We start from the raw sequence: 10085 nt of genomic DNA on the forward strand, positions 1-10085 counted from the left end.
TAACAGTCCGTATAGTAGGCACAGGTGTTGGTGTGCCTTGTAATAGCTACTACGGCGTGAGGTACGCTCCGATGTATGCTGAGCCCCACGCGTCTGGTTTGGACGATGATGACTTCGCCATATGTCTGTCCCTGTGCTTCATGGATGGTCATGACGCGTGACCCTTCGCCTCGGCCATATCCCTGGTCTATCAGGAGTTTCTTTTCCTCCTGGGTATAGACCAGGTATAGGGTTCCGGCTTGGTCGGTTGGTATTTTCGCGCCAGTGAACCTATCCATTTTTAGGGAGTGGACGACGGGGTTGGCAGAGTAAATGGCTCTGTAGACGTCGCTGATGGCATATGCGACGTCCATGGGGCACCGATACGTACAAGAAAGCTCATGGGTGATGTCGGTTGTCAAGTTTGGTCTGCAGTACCTCATTTCGAACAGATTTTCTCTGTCGATGTAAGGCAGCTGGTTAATATCTCCGACGAGTGTTACTTCTTTAGCGCCAGTCAGTCGAGCCGCCATCACTATGGCTCCAAAATGGTTCATGAGGGCTTCGTCAACCGTTAGGCGGTCGCACTTTATATCCTCATGAAGACCATTTACCAGAATTGAAGCCATTGTGCGTACCCTTGATTTGGCTTTGTGTCCAAATCGGTTCGTTAGATGTTCGCGTATGTCTTTGGCGGCTTCCAGTGTTGTGGTGGCTACTACTTCAGTATCCTCGTCGAAGTTCTTGACGATGTGAGCAGTCTTCCCGCATCCTGGCACTCCATTGATCCAGGATAGTCGTGGCAGTTCCCAGTCCACAAGGGGTGCCTCGTTTTCGGGACCTGTTGAAATGGACTTCGCCATCTCCAGTATCCTGTCGTCGAGCATTATCCTCGTGCATCTGGCCACTACCACGATAGGGTCTCCGACTGGTGTAAGAAACTTGAGAGGAGAGTCTCCTCGCCCTTCCGCTTCGACCAGGCCCACGAAACCTTTCGCAGCGCTGTAAGCAGCCATGTACCGCCCCGACATTCTCCCTTTGATGGTCTGGGATGTGTCGTTGTTGTAAATGGCCGCCTCGGCTTCTTGGAGCTCCACCTCCAGCAGCTTTTCATTGGCTCGCCGGTAGGTCTGCAAGATTTTGTTGCAGGTGGCTAAGTGGACCTCACGGGTTGCTTTCACTATAGCCTGGAACTCCACGTATGCATTCACTGCGTGGTCTCGCGGGTTGGACGCTGGTGTCAGCTTTGGTGGTGTGACTTGTCCCCGATCGGCCTTTGTCAAACCTGTGCGAGTCGTTTTGGGTTTTCCCGAGTCATTCGACCTAAGGAATTCCCTCATCGCCGTCGCTTTTTGGTTTGTTGAGGTCGACGGCCCGGGGTCAGTTTTGGGCGATTTTGACTCTCTGTTTCTCGGGGAGACTATGTCCTGAATCTTATTAATCAGAGCCATTTGTGGTGCCCGGAGGTCGGGCTCTTTGCGGGTGTATGAGGCTTGGGCGGATCTCTGCGCCGCCAACTTGTTTTGAAGGCGTTCGGATTCACTCGGGGGGGACTCCATGGTAGTCGGTACTGTAGAGGGGAGAGATGGTGCGGCCTTGGGTTTAAGAAAACCTAGGTCTTCCCCTCTGTCTTCGTATACAACGACCTCGTGTGTTGTTGAGGCTGTAAGGCATCCGTAGTGATCTGCTACGTCGCCTGTTTCAGGCCCGACTCTCATGGCGTCCACGCTTATCCGACGTGGAATGCCGTCCTGGGTCTCCTCACCAATTTTCGAGAGCTGTGAGCATGCGAGTGCAAAGGGAGTTTCCCTTCCCCATTCGAAAAGCGCGACCACTTTCTTTTTTGATCGCACAAGTCGGCAGGTCAGGGCACCCGGCATTTGCATGGTGAGCGCATCGATGGTAGCGCGCTTGATGCTCACTTTTGATGTGCTCCCTTTGATTAGTAAGGCTAGTCCAGGCGACACTGTCACGCGGTCTGAGTTTTCCCATCGACAGAAGCTGATGCCCAAACTTTCTGATTCTTCGCTCATGAAGAGAGCCACGCCTTTGACTACAATACCCGGAACTCCACGTTCTCCTACGTCTTGTGTGAGTTCTGCGAACGCATCGTAATGTATGGGTTGTAGGGGCGCGGTAGGATGGTTTCTCTTCATGAGTAATCCCCGCATGGTGTTGGAAAGAGCCCGCAGCCTCCGTCTCAGGGAGGTCTGGTCCGTATTCTGTGGTGTTTGTGGTTGTGGTTGTGGTGTGGTGTCTGGTGGTTGTCGTGTTGTGGTTGGATATGTGCTGTTGTATTGGTCTGTTGCGTGCTGTGCAGGATCGTTGTGTGTCGATTGTGGATTGGCGGTTACAGCTGGTGCAGATGGTTGGGCGGTCGACGAACTGTTCCTTTTTGCGGCCAATTGCACGGCTGTTCTCGCGAATGTGAGGAAGGGTGTTCTTAAGTCCTCCTTTTCCATGATGGTGTGGAGTGTAGACTGGTTGAGGGTGATGTTTGTTTTCATTTCAAACGCCAGTCTGTCTCTTCCGAATCTTGGACATTCCAAGATTAGGTGGAAGATTGTTTCCTCACATTCGGGGTCGCAGACACATGAAGGACTGTCTTTTATTTTGAAGCGGTGAAGGTACGCCGCGAAACCTCCATGACCGGTCAGTAGTTGAGTGTCGACGGGTGTAATTTTCGACGTTCTTACCACTTTTTTTGCAACTTTTACGTCTGGTAAGAATATTTTAGTTACTGAACCGGTTTCTGAGGAGTCATAGCGTGCCTGCCACTTTTCGACTGTCTCTTCACGTATCCGCCTTTTGACATACGAGATTGGAACTCGATCGTAGTCAGGTGCAGTTTTTTTCGTTAGGGCCGCTTTTTTGGCGAGTTCGTCCGCTCTTTCATTGCCCGGTGTTCCTGCGTGGGCCCTCAGCCAAAAGAACCGCACACTTCTGCCCTCCTCTCCGATTTGTCGTATGCACTCCTTCATCTCTATTGCAAGCGGGTGCGTGACTGATGGGCACCTAAGCAAGTCAAGCGAGGATCTCGAGTCGCTCAAGATGTTAGCGTAGCGATGTTTCGATTTCCTCACCATTATTATTGCTCTGAGGAGCGCGTACATCTCGGATTGGAAAACGGTGTTGTGCGGCTCCAGTCGGAACGTGGAGTTTCTGGTTTCCCTTCCCTGATCCCACCATGTTAGGGCAGCGCCGACTTTCCCCTCAATTTTGCTGCCGTCGGTAAATATTAGGGGGCCGACAATATGGTGTTCATCCAGGGTTTGTGGGTCCAGACTCTCTAGGCAAGCATACTCGGTTGTTATGAGTTGCGATGGATGTGGGTTTTGTAGAGGTCCCACTCTGCGCTCTATTTCACGTCCCGGTGGGATAAGGTCCACACAGTAGCCTTTTTTGATCTTAAAAAGGGTGGCAGCCTCTTTGACACGAAGATCGAGGGGGAGTTGGCCTGATAGGATTAGTGCCGATGTCAGAGATACCGTCCTATACGCTTTACAGATCTTTTGGGCGAAGCCTCGTTGCAGCGAGTTTAGCTTGCTTTGTATCATAAGTTTCTCGACTGCAGGAGACCAAACGCTTGCCGCGTAAAGAACGATAGGCTCTATCACTGCCACATATATGGTCCTGACGATTTCTCCATTTAGACCCCAAGTCACTTTCGCCGCGCACGCGAGTTGTTTGTATATGTCCGCCGCCTTTTTGCAGGTTGCGGATACATGCGCATTGAACGTAAGCTTGGAGTCTATGATGAGTCCCAGTAGTTTGATCTCAGTCACTAGGCTAAGCGGTGTGCCGCACATATGAATGACCGGGGCATCGTACTTGAGCTTCTTTGTTAGCACCATCGCGTTTGTTTTGTGTGGTGCGAAGCTCAGTTTGTTTTCAGTGCCCCATTCTTGTACGGCAGCTAGGGTGGATTCCGCTGTTGCTTGTAACTGGCTGGTATGATGGTTCGAGAAAACCAGGACCACATCATCCGCAAAGGCCTGACAATAGACCCCTTTTGTTGCCATCTCGTGAAGTAGCGAGTCCAGGATGAGGTTCCAGAAGGTCGGTCCACCAATTGAGCCCTGGACACATCCCTTCGTGGTTCCCTTCTCGCTGGTCGCTCTGGCATAGTTCACTATGACTCTTCGGTCTTGGAGGTATGATGTCACTAAGGCGTATAAGTTCCTCGGGCAATGTTTTTTGACCAGCTGTTTTTTAAGGGCAGGCCACCATGCGTTGTCGAAGGCGCCCTCTATGTCGAGCGATACCAGAAGTACTATTTTCTTGGATCTAATCTCCTTCTGGATATGCCCGACCAAGTCGTAAAGGGCGTCTTCCGTTCCACGCTGTGGCATGAATCCGTACTGGCTGGGATGCAGGGTCGGAAGAAGATGGTATTGAAGCCTTCCCACCAAGAGTTTCTCTACTATCTTGCCGAGGATTGATAGAAGTCCTATCGGCCTGTAGGATTTCGGGTGGGTGTAGTCCTCTTTGGCTGGTTTCCGGAGGATGCACACGTGGGCGACCTTCCACTGATTGGGGAAGTAAGAAAGCATCAGGCATTTGTTTGCCAATGCCAGAAATACCTCCCTGTCACAGTTTATGGCCGCGGTGCATATGTCAGACGTCAGACCATCCGGACCTGGGGCTTTCTTTGGATTAAGGTTCATAAGAACCATTTCCAGCTCCGCGGTGGTGAATGGTGGATCGTCGTCCGACAGGTCTTGGATTTCCTCCGGTGTTTTGTTCTCCGCGATCGCTCGTATTGATCGCTGTTTGGCGTTTTCGGTTTCTACAGAGTCGTCTGGATAGAAAGTGCGCGCTAGGAGTTCAGCTGATTTTTCAGGTGTTAGTGTTTCTCCAGCTGAATCCCTTAGGAGTAGATCTTCGCTCCTTTTCGACGTCTTCCTTATTACCCTGTATACACCGTCCCAGACGCTTTCGCGGTCCTGGGTCGAACAAAACTCTTTCCAGCTTTGAGTGACAGCTTCAATCTCGCGCCCTTTGTAGTCTTCCCTTGCCTGTACGTACTCTTGGATTACGCGATGCCTTCGGCAGGGTGCAGCATTTCGGATTCGGCGCTTTTTCCTAAGCACATCCTTTTTAAGATCTTCTAGGATGGCGGACCACCATGGTGGTCTAGGATCGCCTTTCCACGCTTTCATTTTGGGGATCGTACTTTCGCATGATCCATGGATGGTAGATGTGTAGGTGTTAAACATCTCCTCCAGCTCCTCGGGTGTTGTGAGGGCTGAGACGCGTTCCAGCGTTATTCCGCTGTCGACGAGCTTCATCCTGAAGTATGTGGAGAAGTCTGACCACTTTGCCTTCTTGGTGTTGTATTTGCGCGTAGAGATGGGTTTTAAGGGCTCTAGTGGCCTCTCTAGGCGCAAGTTGAAGGTAATAGCGTTGTGGTCGGATGTTACGAGACTCCTGTCCACTCTCCAGTCTTCCATTCTGCCCAACAGGGATTGGCTAGTCAGCGTCACGTCGACACAGCTGGCGTACAACCTGTCGCCTCGATATGTTTCGAAGGTCGGTACGCTGCCGGTGTTTAAAATGTGGAGGTCCATTTCGGTTATGAAATTGTGGTAATCCGCTCCGCGATGGTCTTCGGAGTTGCTGCCCCACCAGTGGCTCCAGGCATTCACGTCTCCTGCCACCAGCAAGTTGTTGGTTGGAACCTTGTTTATGGCTGACCTTATCTGCTGAAGGTAGGGGTGTAGGTCTTGGTCTCCCTCGAAGTACACGGACAGCAGGCCTAGTCTCAACTGACCCGCTCGCAGGAAGACAGCCGCTACGTTCTCGGTGACAATCTGGGGGTCGTGGACGACTTCCAGCCTGTCGCCGAAAACTACTATAGCTGCCTTCACTGGTTTTTGACGACTCCGGGTGCACTGGATGACTTGTGTGCCGGGGTGTTGCTTCATCTCACCTGTCCTTCCTACATAGGGTTCTTGGACAAGTGCGACTGTTATTCCCTTGTCCCGAGCCGTCTGGAGCAGCTCAGCCGTGGCCAGCCTCGAGCGTTGCAGGTTCACCTGTATAAATGAAAGCCTGCCCGCCCTGCCGTCCTTGCAATGAGGTGAGACCGGTGTAGGGGGTAGGAGGGAGCCCTTAGCAATATTGGACCCTGGATCTCGCTATATGGTCCCATTTCTGCCTTTCCTGGCACTCTTCACTGTAAGCCGTGTGTGCCAGGTCTGAGGCATCCCTTTTGGCGCGGACACAGTTCGCGCAGCGTGGTGCTTCGGCTTTTGCCCTGACGGGACAGTCCTTCCCCATGTGGTCGCCGCTGCAGAAGCCGCATGTATCTTTTGTGGCTTTGCAGAGATGTCGTGTGTGCCCGTAACCCAGGCACTTAGCGCATTGTATCAGGGGTGACTGATCCTCTACTGAACATCTGCCGAAGCCCACGTAGATCTTTGATGACTGCGTGAACCGCCGCCACACTTCCGGGGACACCTCTAGGACCGGGTGACATTCGTGCGGGTTTCGGGCACGCTTTCTGTAGCGAACCCTCATCTTGAGGTCTGCTTCACCAACGCCTTGCAGGAGGTGTTTATTCTGCGATTTCGCATAGTCTGTTATCTCTTCGTTGGTGAAGCAGGCCAAGACTCCCCGCACACAGACGAGTGGGTCGCGATTTGCTGGCTCCTTTATGTTAAGGTCCTTGTTGGTTTGGACCCGGCTCCTCACCAGGTTTAAGTCCTCTTTGGTTGCGCACCTGAGGACGACTTTTTGGTCCCTGGCCTTTCTGACCCTGTCCACTCTCGCTCCTGTAGATTTTAGGTCCAGGGCGGCCCTGATCTTGCTGATCACCTTTTCACTAGTCTCTTCCGGGTCTTTGGAAGAGATGATCAGGGTGTGGTTTGGGGGTTGGGCGGGCTTTGGTGGTTTTGCTGCCGCTTGTGCGAAGGTGAGCGGGCCCGTTGTGGGCTTCTCACTCAGTTCCGTAACCCCTTTTTTAATGGTGGCCAGGGTCTGTTTCACTTCTTGGACCGCCAACTCTGTTTCAAGTGACGGTCTTGGCGGCGAGTTGGTCTTGGGCTTGGCTTTGGTAATAGCGCGTACCTCAGAGGACATTTTATCTAATTTTTCTGTTATTTTTTGGAGGTGTGGAGTCGGGTCTTCTGTCTGTTTTTGTGATGTGTTATTTGGTTGTGTGGTTTCCTGTTGTCTTTTTACATGTTCTGTTAGTGTTTTGTTCATTTTTGTTAAATTATTTTTTATATCGGTGAGTTCTTCCCTGAGGTGGTCATCAGTCGCGAGGGGGGTCTGGGGTGCCGGCGTGGTCTTTGGGATGTTCTGTATAAGACGATTAGTTTTATTTAAGTCTTGTCTCAGAACATCCAGCTGGTTTCCGAGGCTGCCGATGGTTTGTTGCAGCCCTCTGATGCCAGCCTCAATTTTTTCGCCGTCAGCGCTTTTGGCCCCAGAATCGATGGTAATCGGGGTTTGCGCTTTGAGCCTGTTCTCCAGTCCCTCCTGCGCCTCCCGGATCTCCTTAATTGTCCTGAAGGGGTCTGCGGTTTCGTAGCCGAGCCAGCTGCGAACCGCCTGGGTTTCCTTCAGGTTTCCGTTTAGATCTTTCCGGACCGCCTGCAATTCCTCGATGATGCTGGTTTTCATCTCCTGGATCTCGCGTCTATGGGCTCTCTCAACTGTCACCAGTTCTCTAGCGTGTCGAGAGCGCTCCTGTTCCAGATTGCATTTGTGGCGGTTTCTGGAGTCCGAGAGGGATAAGACCGTCTCGTAAAGCCCTTGCAGACTGTCGTGGCAAGTGAGCTTGAATTCCCGCTTCATCGTTGAAGCGGCTTCCAATGCAGCCTTGCCCTTCTGCAAGAACTCATTTGCCACCCCCGTCACTAGGTCCATTTCTACGCCGGTGCCTCTCTTCGGTGATGTATACAGGAGACTTACCCTCCTGTTGAAGGCTGAGGCTCCTGATGCAATGGACGAGGTGTCCATGTCATCAAAGTCCGACTCGTGGGTCGTCGGCTCATCGGGTTGGTCATATTTGGCGACTATTTCTGCCACTCTCGTTTGTTGGTATGTGGGTGGCAGGTCAGTGGACAGTGTCGGTAGGGGGGGTGTGACTTGAGAGTCAGGCTTGGGTTTATTTTTGGTAAGAACCGTTTTCCTTAATGATTTTGAGCGGGACGGTGCAGCATCCGCAATTTTGCGCGAGGGCGCAACGGTATCGCTCTTTGAAGACATATTTATACTTATTAACTAACGATAACTTACTTTACTTATACAAACAGAAAACAAATTTTTGGACTAGTGATCAACTTTAATATTTATAATTTATTATGTATATTTATGTATATGTATAATATATGTATATATGCTTTTTTTTTTTTTTTTTTTTTTTTTTTTTTTTTTTTTTTTTTTTTTTTTTTTTTTTTTTTTTTTTTAATATATATTTATTTATTTATTTATTTTTGTCAGTACGGGCTAACCTTTCGCTGATGAGATGCGTCTGGAGTCCCGTTGCTTTGTACGCCGTACACGCTCCGCGTAAGCAGTGGCGCTGGTGGTGGTTGGGCGCGGTGATGTTCTGCGCTGGTGGTATTACAGTGACTTTGTGTCCTCCTGGTCCGTGGGTGATGGTTTTCGTGATTCCACCGGGGCTAAAGTGTAGGGCTGGTCTCAAGGAATCGATAGAGCCGCTACACGACCCTATTGGAATATCTCTGGGTATAATGGCCCCAGGGGGGGTGAGGCACGGTGACCAGGGGTGTGGGCGGTGTCTGGTGTGCAGGGGTGTTTTATCTGCTGTAAGTCTGTTCTTTTTTTTTTTTTTCAGAACCGTTTTCTTGGTGTTCGATGCGCGGGTGTTGGTTTCCGTTTATCCCGGTGTTCCTGTTCGGGATTCCTGGGATTCGCTTTGGGAGAAGTCCAGTTCCTATTGACCCCAGCCCTCGTTTCGCCTTTATGGCTCTTAAATTTTCAGAGATACTACAAGGGGTGGGTCTGGGGTAGTTGGTTGGGGGTTGTAAGGGAGGTTAAGGATGTGGGTAAGGACACAAAGGATATGAGTGTTTTGGATTTTAAATTAATTGAAATGTGGGGGTTGTTTTTTTTTTTTTTTTTTGTAAGGGATGGGGTGCGTTTCCTGGGGGTGGGAAATTTGGGTTGGCCGTGTGATTACGAGCGGGACAAGTCCAAACTCGGGTATCCTACGACGCTTGGGTGTGGAGATCCCTCTGTAGTATGTTACCTGCCAGATGATGTAGGGCTAGTCTGCGGGGGCAGAGTCTCGGGGCCGGCTCCGAAGTCTTCAGGTAAGGCCGAATTGGTCCGCTGCGACGAATTTTCAGCAGCGAGTCGCGAGTGACGTAGGCTCGAGCTTGGACGCGAGTTTGCCTTGACGTCACACCGACTTGCTTTACGTCTTAACAAGGGTAATTCGGCGATGTTCTCTTACCTGTATCTCGATTATTTGAAGTCCGATCTTCGAAATTGGGACGTCAAACTGCAGGTCTTGGTGCAGGCTTCCTGATGGATTTACGAGATAATTCGAGATACTATCCCTTAGGACGTTATTCCTGTTGGAACTTAAGAGCCTTATCCCTTAGGAACTGTAGGGAATTTTTCAAAACTTTCACTTCTCCCGATCAATTGAATTATTACGAACACGATTAACACACTTTTGGACACTTAGCACTATTTTTACCACTTTTTATTTATTTTAAACGCGGAGCGATATGTTGTCTGTACGGGTGATGGATGGTAACTGGGTTAGGTTAGGTTAGGTTAGGTTAGGTTAGGTTAGGTTAGGTTAGGTTAGGTTAGGTTAGGTTAGGTTAGGTTAGGTTAGGTTAGGTTAGGTTGGGGTGCATGTCAGTCGCCTCCTCGTGGCGCACCCTGGGCAACGGGGCCGGCTTGAGCTTGCTCGCTGGCCACGGCTAAGACTGACGCGGAGGGCATGCCACGGGTCGCTCCCGGTCTTTCTCTGTTTTCAGAGTGGACCGGCGGCCCCGTGGTAACGAAGGAGTGTATATATATTTTAAGTATGTAGTAATAATAAGTTTATTTTAGGTGTATAGTCTTTTGTATAGTGTTTTCTTTTTATTGTGTACCCGAATCCTAAGTGGCGACGC

The 10085-nt window shown here is 50.6% G+C and overlaps 1 protein-coding gene across 1 annotated transcript in view; it reads right to left on the reverse strand.

Annotated features, from left to right (window-relative positions):
* The window catches only part of LOC124543462, a 6309-nt gene extending 166 nt beyond the window's left edge, over positions 1 to 6143 (reverse strand). Inside the window, exon 1 of the mRNA XM_047121686.1 lies at positions 1 to 6143. This exon is cut by the window's left edge and continues 166 nt beyond it. Coding sequence (XP_046977642.1) covers positions 1 to 5906 — 5906 coding nt within the window. The 5' untranslated portion in view covers positions 5907 to 6143.
* Positions 6144 to 10085: the final 3942 nt, after the last annotated feature.

This window comes from Vanessa cardui, assembly GCF_905220365.1.
Source record: "Vanessa cardui chromosome W unlocalized genomic scaffold, ilVanCard2.1 SUPER_W_unloc_1, whole genome shotgun sequence".
NCBI classification, from domain to species: domain Eukaryota; kingdom Metazoa; phylum Arthropoda; class Insecta; order Lepidoptera; family Nymphalidae; genus Vanessa; species Vanessa cardui.